Genomic DNA, 19,498 nt, shown 5'->3' with positions numbered 1-19,498 from the left:
TATAACTTGCTTTCTGATTAAGAGGAAAAGAATGGGGGATTTGAGATTAGGTAGAAGGTGTAGCTTATGAGATTTTTAAAAGATATTTAAATAACATTTTGAAAAGTGTCCTTTGAGTATCATTTTATAATTGTGAAATGTTTACCATTTTCTTTATACTCAAATTGGACAAACTTTTCAATGCAATTTTTTATAAATGAGTGTTTCATTGTGAAACCTTAAAAATGTCTTTTGTTGTTAAGAGTCCTGAGCAAGTAGAAGATCAGTCATGTAAAAACGACTTTGAAGACATCCCATTACAATCTGAGAAAGAAGATAATTTTTTCCAAATGAATGTTAATGAATGTGTAAGGTAAGCATCATCTTAATGATTATGTAATCTTTGAATTTTATATGAGGTTTTAGAAATGTTTAATCAATTTTTTTTTAAAGCTTTTATTTATTAATTTGACAGAGAGAAATCACAAGTAGATGGAGAGGCAGCCAGAGAGAGAGAGAGAGATAGGGAAGCAGGCTCCCTGCTGAGCAGAGAGCCTGATGCGGGGCTCGATCCCAGGACCCCGAGATCATGACCTGAGCCGAAGGCAGCGGCTTAACCCACTGAGCCACCCAGGCGCCCCTGTTTAATCAATTTTTTAAAACAAAAGCAAATCAGATAGATTTTTTATGATTAAGATTACATGATATTCACTATATAACTAGACTTTTCAGGGCAATTTATGTCATAGCTTTTTTTTTTTTTAAGATTTTGTTATTTATTTGTCAGAGAGAGAGAGAGAACACGAGCAAGCAGAGTGACAGGCAGGGGCAGAGGGAGAAGTAGGCTCCCTACTGAGCAAGGAGCCTGATGTGGAACTTGATTCCAGGACCTTGAGATCATACTGAGTTGAAAGCAGCCGTTTAAGCAACTGAGCCACCCAGGCATCCCATAGCTTTCTTCTTAATTTCTTAGTTACTAGTGATTTGATGAGTTGATTTACTCCTCACAAATTAGACCTGATTAATATGCATATTAGATTAAATGTCTATGTTCAAACATGAAATGCAACTTACTTTCTTCTCATTGTTTCTTTGGGATTAGATTGATCCACATATGACCTTTATTCACATAAATTTTATGAAAAACCCATACATGGAAACCCATACTTCTTTTAGCCACATGCGTTTTTTTTTATTTGTTATGTCCCCTCTGGAGGGTACCAAACAAAATCTATGGAATTACTAGTATACTTTGGAAAATGTTTTTCCTTTGGAAATATTCATTGTGCACAGAAGTAGTGAGAACAGAACAGTGGACTCCTTGGCACTACTATATGTAGTTTGTGTGTGTGTGTGTGTGTTTAAGATTTTATTCATTTATTTCGTCAGAGAGAGATACAGCTACAGAGGGAACACAAGCTGGGGGAGAGGGAGAAACAGGCTTCTCACTGAGCAGAGAGCCTGATGCAGGGCTCGATCCCAGCACCCCGGGATCATGACCTGAGCCAAAGGCAGCCGCTCCACGACTGAGTCACCCAGGGCACCCCACTGTTTATTATTTGTTTTCTTTTGTTTTCCTTTTAAATATTTAATTTATTTATTTGACAGACAGAGATCACAAATAGGCATGGGGGGGGGGGAGCAGGCTTCCTGCTGAGCAGAGAGCCCAATGTGGGGGCTTGATCCCAGGACTTTGGGATCATGACCCAAGGTGAAGGCAGATGCCTAACAACTGAGCCACCCAGGTGCCCTTTTAGTTTCAACAATTACTAGTGTTTTTTCAATCTTCACATTTAAAGTCTAGCCTTTCTTATACTTTTTTGTTCAGGTCATACTTCAATATGGCTATTTGAGAAGCTGTTCAAATCTGGCCATATAAATGCATTGCTTAACTCTTAAGACAATGCATATGCTGGATAAAAGATAGGAGGGGCCAAGAGGTAGTAATAGTAGACATAATTTGGTCTAGCTCCATTGCAGAGGACTGGAGACTCTTAGCCAGTACTTGAGAAGGATTGTGTGGTTGACAATTAGGTACGGTTCAGAGCCAGTTGACTACTACTCTAATTGACCTTATTGATAGATTTCTCTTTATACATGTCTCTATGTGAGTAGACATTTTAAAAATTCATTATTTCAAAACATGGTTTTTTCCCTCTCCTTTAATTTTTAGGTTTTACCCTGAGATGCCTGAGGCTTTCTTAATTTATTTTTTAGTTGATAATTCCTCGTCTTTTAGTAGTATTTTCTCAACCATCCTTTCTTTAGCTGGCAGTGTGGTTTAAAATTTGATTGTATTTTTTTTTTTTTATATACATATATAGTATTCAAGAGGATAAGAAGGTCCCAGTTCTAAAGACTCGATTTCAGAAACCAAAGCCAAATATAGGAAGAGGAGCTAGAAGAAGAGAAATTTTCTCAAAGAAAGAGGTGTCAGAGGAGATTGAATCTGGGCAATTTGCAGCACCTTTGAGAGAAATTACAAGAATGGAAGAAACCTTACCAAGGGAGAGCATATTAGTGGAGGCTAATTCTACTAAGGAAATGGAGTCAGTTTTAGGGAAAACTGAAAGAGACAAGTCTCCCAGAGAGAAGATACCAGAAATGATGACCAGCACTTTGGAAATGGAGACAGATTTGAATGAAACAGGAGGAGAGGTTTCCCCAAGGGACACTGTATCAGAGGTGTCTGATATCACTGAGGAAAGAGTGAAGAATTTGGAAGAAACTGGAAGAGAGGTTTCCCCAAGGGATACTGTATCAGACATGTCTGATGTCACTGAGCAAAGTGTGATAAATTTGGAGGAAACTGCAAGAGAGGTTTCCCCAAGGGATACTGTATCAGACGTGTCTGATGTCACTGAGGAAAGTGTGATAAATTTGGAGGAAACTGGAAGAGAGGTTTCCCCACGGGACACTGTATCAGACGTGTCTGATGTCACTGAGGAAAGTGTGATAAATTTGGAGGAAACTGCAAGAGAGGTTTCCCCAAGGGACACTGTATCAGACGTGTCTGATGTCACTGAGGAAAGTGTGATAAATTTGGAGGAAACTGCAAGAGAGGTTTCCCCAAAGGATACTGTATCAGAGGTGTTTGATGTCACTGAGGAAAGAGTGATAAATTTGGAGGAAACAGGAAGAGAGGTTTCCCCAAGTGATACTGTATCAGAAGTATCTGATGTCACTGAGAAAAGAGTGATAAATTTGGAGGAAACTGGAAGAGAGGTTTCCCCAAGGGATATTGTATCAGAGGTGTCTGATGTCACTGAGGAAACTGGAAGAGAGGTTTCCCCAAGGGATATTGTATCAGAGGTGTCTGATGTCTCTGAGGAAAGAGTGATAAATTTGGAGGAAACTGGAAGAGAGGTTTCCCCAAGGGATACTGTATCAGAGGTGTCTGATATCACTGAAGAAATAGTGACAGATTTGGAAGAAACTGGAAGAAGAAAAATACCCCTACAGGAAAATGCCCCAGAGGTCAGCACTATAGATGAAGTAGAAACACATTTAGAAGAAACTGGAAGTGAGGTTTCTGTAGGGGAAAATGTACCAGAGATTGTTGATGCCATTAAGGAGAGAGAAACACATTTGGAAGAAACTGAAAGAAGAGAAATAGACATAGAAGAAAAGGCCCCAGAGGCTAAGACTCAAGGTGAAATGGAGACAGATTGGAAAGAAATTGAAAAGGGAACTTCCCTGGGGGAAAAGGTACTACTGGGGATCAGTGCCACGGGGGAAAGGGAGATTGATTTGAAAGAAACTGGAGAAGGAGATCTTTCCCTGATGGAAAAGGTATCAGGAAAGACGACTGCTATTGAAGAAACAGAGGCAGAATCAAAAGAAACTGGAGACGTTTCCTCAAAGAAAAGCAGATCAGAAGAAATTAGTGCTCCTGAAGAAATGGCTGCAGATTTGGAAAAAACTGGAAAAATAGACATTTCTTTAAGGAAATACGGAGCAGAGGAGACCAGGACCTCAAGACAAAATGACACAGATTTAATGCAGAGCAGTAGTAGTTGCTGCAACACTGTGTCTTCACTAACTATCAAAGTATGTATTTTTCTGTTCTTTAGCAAACCTATTTTTGAACACTTTTTCAGGGAAAAATTATCAAAATAAAAACGGTGATTATTGCTCTTAAATCCCACAAAATTTAAAATCTCTAAAAGCTTTGAAGTCTTTCCCAGCCCTAAATTCTGTGTTTTAGGACCTTAAAGAAACTATGTATCTTTTAAAAAAGTAACTTAAAAATATATTTAAATGTGGTTAAGTTACTGTTCTTAATGTCAGTTTGAAGTTACTCTTAGCTAAAAGGAGTGTAGGGAATTAGACTGGATTAGTGCTAACTGTAATATGAACATAGAGTAGAATTATTTCTTGTGACCAAATGTCTTTCTTTTTTTATTTCCTGTCCCATTCCACTTTTATTTTTTTATTTTTTAAATTATTTAAGGAGAGCAAGTAGGAGGGGTGGACTAAGCAGACTGCTCTGAGCATGGAGCCCAACATAGGGCTCGATCTTAGAACCCTGAGACCATGACCTGAGCTGAAACCAACAGTCAGATGCTTGAGTGACTGAGCCATCCAGGTGCCCCCCACCTTCCCTCCACTTTTAAATTTTCTTTTTTCTTCCTTTTTTAAAAATATTTTTAAAATTTTACTTTATTTTAGAAAGGGAGAGAGAGCACTTATGGGGTGGGCCTTGGAGAGAGTCAGAGAATCTAAGACAGGCTCCGTCCTCAGCATGAAGCGCTTTGTGGGGCTTGATCCCACACCCCTGAGATCATGACTTGAGTTGAAAATGAGAGTTGGACGCCCAACTGACTGAGCCATCCAGCTGCTTGTTTCCAGTGGGGCTGCTTGGCTGGCTCAGTCGGTGGATCATGTGACCTTTTTTTAAAGCAGGTGACTCTTGATCATGGGGTTATAGGTTTGAGCTGCATGTGAGGTGTAAAGATTACTTAAAAATAAAATCTTCAAAAAACCTCAAAAGTTTACTTGAAGTTCACATGATTGTGACATTTTCCATTTGTGCTGATTTCCTGTGACTATTCCTCTAGAATGTTAGCAGTGAAGTACTATCCGTGGTGCAGACACCTAAAGAAGAAAAAAATTCTGAAAAGGAACTATCAGGTCACTTGAGTTGTTTGGAGACTTCTTTACAGACTTCTGAACCTGATAAAACAAATGACAAGGGGATGCTATCTCCAGATGTTCCAGAGCAGTTTTCAAATACTAATTTAAGGTATAAACATATTGGTCTGTGTGCTTTTAAAGACAAATCATCTTTGTTTTTTATTTAAAAAAAGTATTTATTGGAGGGAGAGAGCAAGAGCAGGGAGAGGGTAAGGAGAGGGAGAAGCAGGCCCTCCACTGAGCAGGGAGCTTGATCCCAGGACCCTGGGATCATGACCCAAGCCAGAGGCAGATGCTTAATTGACTGAGCCACCCATGTGCCCAAGACAAAGCATCTAAGGAGACATTTTCAGATTATCAGTAAGATTTCAAGACGTATCTAGAGCATAGTGTTAAACTGCTTCTAAGCTCTGGAATGCTAGGGAGAGAATTTTGAGGTCATTATGACACTAGATTGAGAGAATTACTAACATTAGAATTGTATGTAACATACACTCCTAAGTCAGTATGGGTGTGAGAGCCGCTATTTTCTCTTTGCAAAGATGATAGGCTTATATTTCAGTTGTACTCCTTGTATTTTTCAGGATCTGCCAAATAGCCCAATTTGTTTACCTGTTAAGAATTAGATTTAAAGGGACATTGGGGAGGGTGTGTGTTAATGGTGAGTGCTGTGAAATGTGTAAGACTGATGATTCACAGACCTGTTCCCCTGGGGCAAAAAAATACATTATGTTAATAAAAATATTTTAAAAAAATTAAAAATAAGAATTAGATTTAATATTTATTGCCAGTTTCTCAAGTTGTCCTAAGACTCTGTTCTCATTGCCCCTTCAGCTCATTCTAAAGTTTGATAATCCTTTTTCCAAAAGCAAATCTCTTCCTCAAGAGCAGAAGCCACTAGAAGTTAAACCAGCACCTTTTATGAGAAGTCGATTCAAGAGACCAAAACCGAACTTAGCAAGAGCAACTTTAAAGAGAGAGACTGCAGAAGCAGAAAAATATGTACATGGGAAGAAATTGGAAACTGATAAAACTGAGACTGTTGTGGTGCAGCAGACCAGTGAACAGGTGAGCACTCTCCCTTCTCAACATGTGAGTGCTATTCAAGGTGGATGTTTTTTGTCTTAGCTATTGCTACTAAAGTAAAACAGCTGGGGTTAACATTTAACAGATATTTTCTCATATAATTTCTATTGCATGTGAAATAGGAAAGGGGGATTAAGAGGTCCAGACTTCCCAGGGCCGCTGGCTGGCTTAGTTGGTAGATATGCAAACTCTTGATCTTGGGGTTGTGAGGTTGAACCTCATGTTGGGTATAAAGATTACTTAAAAATATAAATCTTTTAAGAAGCACAAATTTTCAGTCATGAAATAAGTAACAGATAAGCACGGTATAGGGAATATACTTAATAATATAGTAACATATGTAGTCTTGCCATAATTAATGTGCCTCATTATTCCATGTGGTTTTGTAAGAATCTTGTATCTCTCATGATGGGCAAGTATTTCATGGAAAGGAATTTAAGAATCCTGGGATCTAATAAGTTCATTGCAGGACCATAGCCAAACAATGCAGCTAGTTTCTTCACAGGAAGAATGAGTTTGATAGTCATACTTTATTTTACATTGTTGTTAAGGTGAATTAAAAAGTTAAAAGCTTGAGAAGAGTTAAAGGACGTGTTTTATTTACTTTGTTAACTTGCTTCACAACAAATTAAGATTGTGTATATAATATTAAAAACCTTGAATGGAAATTTTAACACTTATAAGTTGAGTGTTCTAAATATAAAAGTACTTTTTTGGCCATGATGGCAGATGGCAACAGGTACATGAGGAGATGTTCAACATCACTAATCTTCAGGAAAACACAAATCAAAACCACAATGAGTTATCACCTCCTACCAGACAGATTAACTAGTATCAAAAAGACAAGGACTAGCAAGTGTTGGCAACGATATGGAGAAAGAAGAAGCCTCATGCACTGTTGATGGGAATGTAAATTGGTGCAGCCACTGTGGAAAACATTATGGAGGGTCCTCAAAGAATAAAAAGAATTATCATATCCAGTAATTATAGTACTTAGTATTTGCCCGATATGAAAAGACTAATTCCAAAAGATAGATGCACCCTTCTGTTTATCATAGCATTATTTACAATAGAGAAGATAGGAAACCAACCAAAGTACTCACCAAGAGGTGAATGAAGAAGAGTTTTATATACACACGCGCACACACACACACACACACACACACACACACACTGTAATATTACCCAGCCATACAAAAGAATGAGATGTTGCCAAGTACGGTAACACGAATGGGCCTAGAAGTCCCTTTTGCCAAGAGAGATTCTGTGCTAAGAGAAGTAAGTCAGAAAAAGACAAATACCATATATTTCCCTTACATGTGGAATCTGAAAATAAATGAACAGAAACAGACTCAAATACAGAGAACAAACTGGTGGTTGCCAGAGGAGAAGGAGGTGGGAAGGTGGGGGAAATAGGAAAGGGGGATTAAGAGGTCCAGACTTCCCAGGGCCGCTGGCTGGCTTAGTTGGTAGATAGGCAAACTCTTGATCTTGGCGTTGTGAGGTTGAACCTCATGTTGGGTATAAAGATTACTTAAAAATATAAATCTTTTAAGAAGCACAAATTTTCAGTCATGAAATAAGAACAGATAAGCACGGTATAAGGAATATACTTAATAATATAGTAACATATGTAGTAATATAGTAACATATGGTTATATATAGTGACTGTAATTACTGTGGTGAATATTGAGTACTGTATAGAATTGTTGAATCACTGTGTTGTGCATCTAAAACTAATAAAACATTGTCAACTGTACTTTAATAATAATAAAAAATCCCAGTTCATAAAAAAGATAATAAAATGATGTATTTTTTAAAAAGTGCAATTTTGGATTAAAATTCTTTTTGTTTTATTTTTATTTATTTTTAACTATTTATTCGAGAGAGAGAGAGAAAGCATGACAGGGGGAAGGTCAGAGGGAGAAGCAGACTCCCTGCTGAGCGGGGATTTCCCCATGTAGGGCTCCATTCCAGGACTCTGGGATCATGACCTGAGCCGAAGGCAGATGCTTAACCAACTGAGCCACCCAGGTGCCCCAAGTGTTTTAAAATGGCTTAGTTCTGGGGTGCCTGGGTGGCTCAGTTGGTTAAGTGTCCAACTCTTGATTTTGGCTTAGATTTTGATATCAGGGGTGTGAGTTCAAGCCCAGTGTGGAGCCCATTTAAAAAATAAATAAAGAGGGCGCCTGGATGGCTCAGTTGGTTAAACAACTGCCTTCGGCTCACGTCACGATCCTGGAGTCCTGTGATTGAGTGCCCATCGGGTTGCCCGCTCAGCAGGGAGTCTCCTCCTCCTCTGATCCTCTCCCCTCCCATGCTCTCTCTCTCACCCTCATGCTCTCTCAAATAAATAAATTTTAAAAAATCGTTAAAAAAGTAAAACAGTTCTTAAAATGCTTGAAAATTTGTATTTTTTCTTCCTGTTCTTAAATTTTAAAAAGGTGTATCTTTTTTATTGATTATTTTATCTGATTATAGAAATTGCAGATTGAAAAAATACATAATCTAAAAGTGAGAGTCCATTGTGATGTCCCATTTCTTCCTCCCAGGTTAATCAGTCATGTAACTATTTTGAGTATGTCCACCCATTCTTTTCTGTATATATACTTATTTACATAAAAAATAAAATGTGTGGATATTTTCTTTGTTTTCCAAAAATGGTGTTATAACTTGCCTTCTCATATTTTTCACTTAATATTATGAACATATTTTTGGATCAGTATATACAGATTTATCTTCTAAATTGTTCTGGATTGTTCTACTATAAGCAAATTATAATTTATTCAATACCTTACTGATAGGTTTGTCTTGTTCCCAGTGTTTTGATTTTGTTCATTGCTTTTTTGGGGGGCTATTAAATGGGTATAGTAAACATCTTTTATGTACTTTTCCATATACTTACTTGAATATGTTTGTAAGATACATTTCTAGAAGTAAATTTGCTGAGAATTAAAATTTTAGTAGGTACCTTTCTATTGTCCTCTGCAGAGACTCTACTAATTTATTTTGCTCGTAGTGTATGAAAGTTCCTGTTTCAGCCCTCAATGAAATTTTCCTTATCTGCCTTCTAGGGTGTGGCTTCCCTAATGACATCAAGAGAAAAAGACAAATCAGGTCATAGGGAGGAGGAGACTGTAATATTACCGTGTATACACACTGAAAAGGACCTTTCACCTTCAAGTTCTTGTGATCCTGAAGCCATGTCTCAGCCTGTACAGACCCAGGAAAAGGAATTAGTTGTTTCTCTGGGGTAAACAGTGATACTTCTTTGAAAATCTAAAATATATGTATATTTAAAAAAAAAAAGCAAAGGAAAATCTAAAATATGAGAGAATTCTTCAAGTATTTCTTCATTGTTACTAAGATGTGTTAATGTATTTTAAAAGTGAATATCAAGAATACTTGGTTTATTTTTATTTATTTATTATTTTTAAAAAGATTATTTGAGAGACAGAGAGTACTCAGGGAGGAGGGGCAGAAGGAGAGGGAAAGAGAGTCTTAACCAGATGCCATACTGAGCACACAGCCCTCTGTGGGGTTTGATCTTATGACCCTGACATAATGACCTGAGCCAAAACCAATAGTTGGATGCTTAACTGACTGCACCACCCAGGCTCTCCAAGAATACTTGGTTTATTTTTATTCATGTGTCAGACTGTCTAAAATAGAAAATCACACTGAGTTAACATCTTTTGATGCTTACCTGCCTGTATTCACTATTAGCTACTTAGGGTTTTATGCAAACCACTGCATTTAAAAATACATGCATATAAGGATTATATTCATTATCTTCTTAAAAACTGTAGTAGAAAGATGCCTGGATGGCTCAGTTGGTTAAGCATTTGCATTAAGTTAGGGCATGATCCTGGGGTCCTGGGATCAAGTTCCACTTTGAGTTCCTTGCTTAGTGAGTGCCTGCTTTTCCCTCTCCCTCTGCCTGCTACTCTCCCTGCTTCTCCCTGCTTATGCTCTCTCTCTCTCTCTTTGTCAAATAAATAAATAAAATCTTGACCAAAAAAATTGTAGTAGAAGACTTATTTACAGTTTTAACCATTTTTTATATAGATGGTCTAGTGTTATTAATGCACATTCACAAAAATGCACATTCATGTTGTTTTGCAACAGTTATCACATATATCTCCAGAACTTTTTCATTTTTCCAACCTGAAACTTAACCCGTTAACAAGAATACCCCATTCCCCTTCTTCCATTCCCTGGCAACTACCTTTATACTTTCTGGCTCCATGAATTTGAATTTTCTACATTACATAAATTCATTACCTTTTCAGGATTAAAATAATTATTTTTTTTAAATAAAAGAATATATATCATTGAAGTGATTTGATTTTATAGTTAGAGAAGATTCAGATTTTATGTTTTTACAGTAGTTTTCATCTTCTTACAGTCCAGCTCTCTCTCTTTCTCCCTGTACTCTCTTCTAGGGCTCATAGAACAAACACTTTTCAGCAAGAAGTGAAGGAAAGCATTATTCCAACTGCTCGAATAGTAAGGAGCCGACTTCAGAGACCCAGACCAAACATAAAAAAGGCTGGACTGAGGCAAATAGAAAAAGGTGAAGCTGAAGGCATAATTAAGGAAGAAAGAACAGTAGTACAAAAAGATGAAACTAAAAAGTTCTTGACTGTGGTAAGTTATTGTTATGTAATTGAGCCTTCTAATGCATGTTAAAATACGAAATGGCATCTCAGACTAGGTTTAGAATATAGGCATGTGACACTCTCATCAATGAATATATAATATATCTAGTTCTGTTCTAGATTTACCATTCTAGATTTTTTTTAAATGAAAACAAATTTTTCCCCTAATTAATGAACCTATTCATTATGAAAATATTCAATTAATACAAAATATTATAATAATATTGAGGTAACCACTGAAAACCTTCTGACTTATCTTACTGGGTGTATCTCCATGCATGCATGTGTGTATACTTACGTAAATTTAAATAATACAATCTCTGGGGCACCTGGCTGGTTCAGGTGGTAGAAAATGCAGCTCTTGATCTTTGGGTTGTAAATTTAAGCCCCACATCAGGTATAGAGATTACTGAAACATAAGATAATTTTTTAAAATAGTAAAGTCACTGTGTACATTTTTTTTTTAAAAATATTTTATTTATTTATTTGATAGAGATCACAAGCAGGTAGAGAGGCAGGCAGAGAGAGAGGAGGAAGCAGGCTCCCCGCTGAGGAGAGAGCCCAATGTGGGGCTTGATCCCAGGACCTGAGATCATGACCGAGCTGAAGGCAGAAGCTTTAACCCACTGAGCCACCCAGGCACCCTGTACATGTTATTTTTGTGACTTATATTTTATTTAATATATTAAGTGACTTTTCATGTCAAGAAGTATAGAGGTATATCGTTTTTCATTGCTGCATAACATTCTGCTGTTTGACAGTTTAACCAATCTTTTTTTGATATATCTTTTGGTATAATCTGAGTAGTGTAATGTACTTTTCAACAGATCTTATTTCTTTGTCCTTCTTTTTCTCTGTCTACCAAGGGGAAATCTAGATTTAAAGCCATTGTAATCTTGTTTGAAACCTCTCTATCCCCAGAAGAAATCATTGAACTTTTTTGGAAAAATTTTGGGGGTGAGGTGGGGGGGTGGTAGGTGTTTACAACAGATAATTATTTAGTTTTTAAAGTGTCCTGTAAACATAATAATTGCAGTAATTGAAGCTTCTCTCTGAATTAGATAGTTTTATTTTGGACAAAAAGTGAACATTGCATACCTAGTTTGACTCTTCATTTTGAAAAACTCAATACCTAATGATTGAAATATTTTGGGAGGTATTAGAAAAAAAAAAATGCTACCATTCTTTTGTCATTTTAGCCAAGCTCTCCAGTTGGAACTGAAATTGAAGTTGTATCCTCCAAAGTTTCAGAAGGTATAACGTGTGAAAACCAGAGTCACATGGTCCTTGCGGAACCTCTTCATCTTAACAAAATAAATGTTTTAGATGAAAAGATGAGGTGAGTTTGCTTTTAATCAGAAAAACATAAAACTTCTGAAGATAAAGGTTGGAGAACTTGACATCAAGAAAATTTTGTGAAAGGTTAAAGCAATACTTAATTATGAAATGAAAATTTTTAAAATTTTTATTTTTTAAAAACTTTATTTATTTGACAGAGACATAGAGAGAGAAGGAAAACAAGCGGGGGGAGTGGGACAGGGAGAGTCAGGCTTCCCGATGTGTAGGGAGCCTGATGTGAGCCTTGATCCCAGAACCCTGGGATCACGACCTGAGCTGAAGGCAGATGCTTAATGACTGGGCCACCCATGTGTCTGAAATAGAATATTTTATTTTATTTTATTTATTTTTATTTTTTAAAAGATTTTATTTATTTATTTGACAGAGAGATCACAAGTAGGCAGAGAGAGAGAGTGGAGGAAGCAGGCTCTCCGCTGAGCAGAGAGCCCGATGCGGGACTCGATCCCAGGACCCTGAGATCATGACCTGAGCCGAAGGCAGCGGCTTAACCCACTGAGCCACCCAGGCGCCCTGAAATAGAATATTTTAAATATGCTTCTTCAAATACTATGAGAATTGCATGATTGATATTCTCTTCATTTATGATTTTTCCACAAAGTTTGGCGAGCCTCCTCATATTTTATTTTAAAACTAAATTTAATAGTAGATAAGTTCTTAAGTTCCTGGTATATTGGAAATTTATATTCTACTGACTAAATTCATACATAGGAAATGCTATATCCTAGAATATCCCAAACCAAATGTTAAGAATGGTATCTTTTAAATGAGTTAGACCAGAAAGGTGAAGATATTTCAGTACTACCATTTTTATTTATTACTTAAAATCTGCTTTATTATTACTGATACTACTTTTTTTTTTTTTTAAGATTTCATTTATTTATTTGACAGACAGAGATCACAAGTAGGCAGAGAGCAGGCAGAGAGAGAGAGAGGAGGAAGCAGGCTCCCCTCTGAGCAGAGAGCCTGATGCAGGGCTTGATTCCAGGACCCTGAGATTGTGACCAGAGCTGTAGGCAGAGGCTTTAACCCACTGAGCCACCCAGGCGCCCCTCTGATACTACTTTTTAAAAAAAAAAGATTATTTATTTTAGGGTGCAGGTGAGCATATATGTGCATGCGTGTGAGTGAGCAGGGAGCGGGCAGAGGGAGAGAGAGAGAAAATCTCAAGCATTCTCCCCACTGAGCGCCGAACCCCATGCAGGCCTCAGTCTCATGGCCCTGAAATGACCTGAGCCAAAATCAGGAGTTGGACTTTTAACAAACTGAGCCACCCAGGCACCTTAATACTATATTATGATTAGCAATGATCAAAGGATGCTTCATTGCAAGGGTACCACTAGAAGGAAGACCCAAAAGAAGTGAAGGAACAGCAGGTCCAGGGGTTGTCGAAGGGGAGAGGGAACAGCAGCTTCGCAGTACTTAAGGCGAGAGCATGCCTGGCTTGTTTGAGGAACGGTGAAGGGAGCTATGTGAAATGGGGAAAAAGAAGGAGAGTAGTAGATGTAGGAAAGGGTAAAGGCAGACTAGGGAGAATGGCAGATTATATTGTAAGGAATACAAACCATTGTAAGTATTTGATTTTGACTTACTGAGCCTTTAAAGGTTAGTGACCTTCAAGTTCAGCCTTTCCTAATGCTCTCATTTGTCATTAACTAGCTAGACCAAGAGGATTTGAATGGCTTTTTCAAAATAAACACTGGCAAATTAGTTTTTAAGCTTAAGTTTTCAGGATTTGTGACTTTCAGACTAGCAGATTCTTGTAGTTACATAAGCAGACTTTCCTGAAAGAAACTTTACATGTTTCAAGAGATTTTATGCTCAACTTTTGTGTTTTTTAATGAGAGAAATCAAACTTTTAATTTTTTTATGGAAACCCATGCTCCAGCTCACCCCACCCCCTTTTTTTTCCTCTTGAAACCCTTTTTCTATTCATAAAATTTATTCCAGCTATTCACTTTATCATGACTGATGCTTTCTTTAGAGTAAAAATCTTTATAGTTTTAAAATTAGGTTGTTCCTAAGTCCAGTATTGTCTTATTGTCCCTTTTGACTTAAGTAGTGTGTTAGGTTTATATATTTATTTTACTTTTACTTACCTTTGTAGAATCACAGGTGACTGTAAATAACTTACTTTAAATATAATCTGTTTTCCTAAATTCATTGGCCTACATTGGAATGTATTTAGCCAGCATCATAACCTTGTTAGAATTTCCAGTGAACTTCCTTGGTGTTTTGCTGCCAGAAGAGCTTGGCAGAGTTGGAACATTGGGTAATGTAACTGAGTACTTCTTTGCTAGGTAATTTGTTAGAAGTATTACTTAAGATTAGTCTTTAAGGGGCACCTGGGTGGCTCAGTGGGTTAAAGCCTCTGCCTTCAGCTCAGGTCATGGTCTCAGGGTCCTGGGATCGAGCCCCACATTGGGCTCTCTGCTCAGCGGGGAGCCTGCTTCCCTTCCTCTCTCTGCCTGCCTCTCTGCCTACTTGTGATCTCTGTCAAATAAATAAATAAAATCTTAAAAAAAATAATTAGTTCTTTAATATAGATTTTTTCAGAGAACTCCTGATAGATACTTATATGCCTAATTTTCTTTATAATATCCAGGTTTATATTAGTTTAAAGCTTCTCTAATTCAGAATTCAGATCCTTGCCAGTTATTAAAATATTTTCCAGGAGAACTTAAGATAGCTCTTCAGGGGTTGTTTTGGGAACTATACCTACTCTGTTGAATATTAAACCTTGTCTTTTTCTGATTTGGCAGACACAAAATGATTATTTTGAGATCCTGTGACAGTGGCTATTAGTAAACCTTTTTCCATAAACTGATAGGTCTGTGATGGGAGAATGGACTCTGGCTTTCAAGCCTGGTCACAAACCAGAAGGTCCAAGGATGTTGTGACATTATATATTTGTTCATGCGTCGGAGCCCAGTTGATATTTGTTTAAAGTACCATTGTGGGGGCACCAGGGTGGCTCAGTTGGTTAAGCTGATGCCTGTGGCTCAGGTCATGATCCTGGAGTCCCAGGATCAAATCCCACATTGAGCTCCCTGCTAAGTGGAGAGCCTGCTTCTCCCTTTCCCCTGTGCCTTCCGCTCTGCCTATTTGTGCTCTCTCTCTCTCTCTTTTTTTCTGTCAGATAAATAAAATCTTTAAAAAAAAAATACCATTGTGAAATTCATGTTCAACTACTGGCAGGTTTTTTTTTTTTTTTTTTTGTATCTAGTTATCTCTCTGAAAATTACTTAATGTACCTTGACACTACACACCAGAATCTGAGTGAAGTAAAAAAAGATTAATATTACTGAAAACTATTTTCCAGACTATACAGAAAATGGAAATTATAAAAGCTTTGAACACAGTATTGGTTTGTGTTCCAAATTGTTTGATATAACAGCTCTTTGAACACAGTATTGGTTTGTGTTCCAAATTGTTTGATATAACAGCTCTCTTGTCGATATGGGATTCTGATTTTGTTTTTTCATCATAATTTGTACTTCATTCTAGACATGAACCTAAAAGGTCTGTTCCTAGTCCAGCACATTTGGTAAGAAGGCAGTTTCGAAAGGTTAAGCCAAATTTGGGACGAGCACATGGTAAGAAAGATGAGCCAGGCATAGAAAAAGACAGAGCAGATGAGAGTGAGGCAAGGAAGCCAGAAGATAATTTGCTGCAGCCCCGAGATTCTGACACCCACCTCCTTCAAAAAGTAAGTTTGAAAAAAATACTTTTTGTCGGTGGGCTCTGTTTTGTCAAAATCATGAAGGAGATAATTTTTAAAAATATAGTTTTGTCTTTTGTATTATAACTAATTTTATAAAAATTGAGTGACCTTCTAATATTATAAAAAGTTAGAAACCAGTCACTTGTATGTGTGTAAACTTAGAGCTTTAGGCCTAGCCACTGAACCAAATGATCGTAAATATTGTTTCCTTGGTAATATGAGCTATTTCTTCTTAAACTTAAGGAAAAGGCTGAGTTTCTGACATCTTTGGAGGTTTCAGCAAGAAAAGATTGTGTAGATTCCACGGAGGCTACTTTGGCCAAAAGCAGTGCTCATTTAGAAGTTGGACCATCAGGAAGTGCTGGAGGAAAAACCGTAGGGGATAATTCTGTGTCTTCAGTTGCTGAAGAGCCATGTCTCAGTAAACTATCAAGGTAAAGTTTTATTTAACAAATACTTTCAGAATAAGAAATAAAAGTAACTTTTTATGGATGTCTTGCCATAACTTATTGGTAGAGTAAAAACATGGTTTGTTAAGAAAAGTGTAGATTGGTTGATAATTACAGGTCTTCTCCTTTCCCGCTTAGGATTTTTATTTATTAAAGTTTACCTTTTTCTGGTGTTCTTAGGAAGATTTTTCTTTCCTACAGTTAAAATTTCTGACCAAAGTAGCAGTATCTGTTACTTAAATAATTAAAGTGCTAGTTCAGGTGGGGTCACAAATACACCTGAAGGGTGCTCATGTTCTATAGGTTTTAAGAATAGTGGAAAAGGGATGCCTGGGTGGCTCAGTTGGTTGGACGACTGCCTTCGGCTCAGGTCATGATCCTGGAGTCCCGGGATCGAGTCCCGCATCGGACACCCAGATCCATGGGGAGTCTGCTTCTCTCTCTGACCTTCTCCTCATTCATGCTTTCTCTCACTGTCTCTCTCTCAAGTAAATAAATAAAATCTTTAAAAAAAAAAAAAAAGAATAGTGGAAAAGAACTTAAGTTCTAAAAAACAACTGTTCTGGTGAATTTTTTGCCTTTCCTTCTTTATTTTAACCTAGTCTGTTTACCCAGTAGGATACACCAGTATCACTTTTTTAAAAATTTTTAAATTTTTTATTAATATATAATGTATTAATAGCCCCAGGGGTACATGTCTATGGATCATCAGGCTTACACACTTCCCAGCATTCACCATAGCACATACCCTCCCCAAAGTTTATAACCCAGCCACCCTCTCCCCACCCCTTTTCCCCCCAGCAACCCTCAGAGTATCACTTCTTTTTGAGCTCATTTTGTTTTATTGGACCATTTTCCTTTTCTCATTTTCTTCTAATAATTTCCAGTCTTATATCCCCTCTTCACTTAAATAGCAAGGAAAAAATGGCCCAGAGTTAAAAACTTAATATGAAAAATTTGCGGGTAGGTAACTAAGAATGAAAAAGGAACTGGTAGTAATAGTACATTTCCTTCTTCATTTCACAGAGTAAGTTTTTGACTTAATGGATTGTGGTCATTTTCTTTTTTTTTTTTTTTTTTTTTTAAAGATTTTATTTATTTATTTGACAGAGAGAGATCACAAGTAGGCAGAGAGGCAGGCAGAGAGAGAGGAGGAAGCAGGCTCCCTGCTGAGCAGAGAGCCCGATGTGGGACTCGATCCCAGGACCCTGAGATCATGACCTGAGCCAAAGGCAGCGGCTTAACCCACTGAGCCACCCAGGCGCCCCATGATTGTGGTCATTTTCAATTTAAATGCTTGAAGTGGGATATCATTCTGAAATTTTGGTTTCATTAAAATGTCCTCCATGTGCATATAATGACTGTTGTTATTTTGATTAAACATCCAGCTCTCCACAGCTGTTAAAAGAATCAAATTACTCTAAAATTGGTCTGGATCGAAGAACAATTGCCTCTTCTACTTCTGAGTGTGAGGTAGATCATGGTGGAAGGAGAATGCATCGCAGGATGAAACCAAGTGTCACCAGAGGGCGTGGATCAAAACGAGTTCGAAGTAAGACCTCTAGGAAGGAACCTCGTGCTTCCAAGGCCACGCTGGTGACTCTTCGGGCTTCACAGGAAGAAGATGAAGATGATGATGAAGATTTTGAGCCAGATTATGAAGATGAAAGTTACCATCTTGCTCCAGAAGAAGTAAACAAAGCTCCAGTGTTTGTTCCCATTGGTCTTAGGTCTCCCGAACCTGTTCCTGCTCAGATCGAGGAAACAATGGAAGAGGTAGTTTGTTTTTTTAATTCTTAGAACTTTGCCTTGTTTTTTTTCCTTTAGCGTATCATTGTTTCTTCTTAGTGATTATTAAGATTTGAAAAGTTCATTCTCTAAATAGCCGCTACCAAATGTAATTTGTTTGAGGCCTGGGGAATATCTGAAGGAATCAGTTGGAGCCTCCTGTGATTACGTAACCTCTGTGACCCAGGTCCACCATGAGGTAGTTTATTATAATAATAAGTATCGAAATCTAATTTCATTTGTATGTGGAGACTGCTTAATCTATTTTCTGATTAGTTTTTCTTTTTCATTTTGGCAGGTGTTTTCTGGGGCTGGTTGGTAGAGAGTGTAGAAGGGACGTACTTCTTTTTATTTTTTTCTTTTCTTGTTAAAAATTTTGGCAAAATATACATAAAATGTATCCTCTTAGCCATTTTAAGTGTGTAGTTCAGTGGCATTAAGTGCATTCATATTCTGCTACACCATCACCACTATCCATCCACAGAACTTTTTCATCTTGCAGAACTGAAACTATACCCATTAAACAATAATTTCCCATTACCTCCTCCCCTCTTGCTTGTGGCAAACACCATTCTGCTTTCATCTTTATGACATTACTCTAGGTACTTCAGGTAACTGAAATCATACAGTGTGTCCTCATTGTGACTGGCTTATTTCATTGAGTATAAAGTTTTTAGAGTTCATCTATATTGAAGCATGTGTTCTTTTTGTGTTCATCCATCTTGAATTAGAGTGTTCTTTTTTTAAGGTTGATAGTACTTCATCATGTATCTGTACCACATTTGTTTATCTTTTTATCTGTCAGTGGATGGTTGGTTGCCTCCACCTTTTGGCTGTTACTGTAGAGAGTGCTGCTATGAACATGGGTATACAAATATCTCTTCTAAGTCCTGTTCTCAATTCTTTTGGGGATATACCTAGAAGCGGAGTCATAATTATATGGTAAATTGTACACCAGTTTTTACTCTTTTGAAAAACTTTCATACATAGCATAACAGTTGTATCATTTCTCCTTCCTGTCGGTAGTATACAATGCTTCTGATTTCTCTATATTCTCACCAGCCCTTTTATTTATTTATGGCTATTTTTATATTATGGCTATTTTTCAGAATAGCCATCCTAATGAGTAGATGATAGAGGAACATAATATTTCGACTTACTTTGTTATAAGCGCTCCTGTTTTGCCTCTTGGTCTAGTATTCCATCTTTGTTTTTCCTTCAATTTTTAGTAATTTACTTGGCTTAAAGAGCAGCACAACCACATCTCTTTTGTATTAAGCATTTGTGATTGTTTCTGAGTCATTTGCAACAGAATTTAG

The 19,498-nt window shown here is 37.3% G+C and overlaps 1 protein-coding gene across 10 annotated transcripts in view; it reads left to right on the top strand.

Annotated features, from left to right (window-relative positions):
* Nucleotides 1-19,498, top strand: part of BDP1 (B double prime 1, subunit of RNA polymerase III transcription initiation factor IIIB) — a 96,346-nt gene that overhangs the window by 39,170 nt on the left and 37,678 nt on the right. For 3 of the 10 annotated variants that reach the window (XM_032336023.1, XM_032336021.1, XM_032336030.1), the window contains exons 16-26: nt 243-352; nt 2,304-2,880; nt 3,043-4,029; nt 5,040-5,224; nt 5,985-6,183; nt 9,276-9,454; nt 10,647-10,851; nt 12,062-12,201; nt 15,726-15,927; nt 16,186-16,376; nt 17,780-18,167. In XM_032336023.1, coding sequence (XP_032191914.1) covers nt 243-352; nt 2,304-2,880; nt 3,043-4,029; nt 5,040-5,224; nt 5,985-6,183; nt 9,276-9,454; nt 10,647-10,851; nt 12,062-12,201; nt 15,726-15,927; nt 16,186-16,376; nt 17,780-18,167 — 3,363 coding nt within the window. Of the gene's footprint in view, nt 1-242; nt 353-2,303; nt 4,030-5,039; nt 5,225-5,984; nt 6,184-9,275; nt 9,455-10,646; nt 10,852-12,061; nt 12,202-15,725; nt 15,928-16,185; nt 16,377-17,779; nt 18,168-19,498 lie in introns of all 10 variants that reach the window. The other 7 variants (XM_032336026.1, XM_032336020.1, XM_032336029.1 and 4 more) reach the window with 6 other exon arrangements.

Source organism: Mustela erminea, chromosome 3, assembly GCF_009829155.1.
Source record: "Mustela erminea isolate mMusErm1 chromosome 3, mMusErm1.Pri, whole genome shotgun sequence".
NCBI classification, from domain to species: Eukaryota; Metazoa; Chordata; class Mammalia; order Carnivora; family Mustelidae; genus Mustela; species Mustela erminea.
This window is presented reverse-complemented; position numbering and strand designations above follow the sequence as displayed.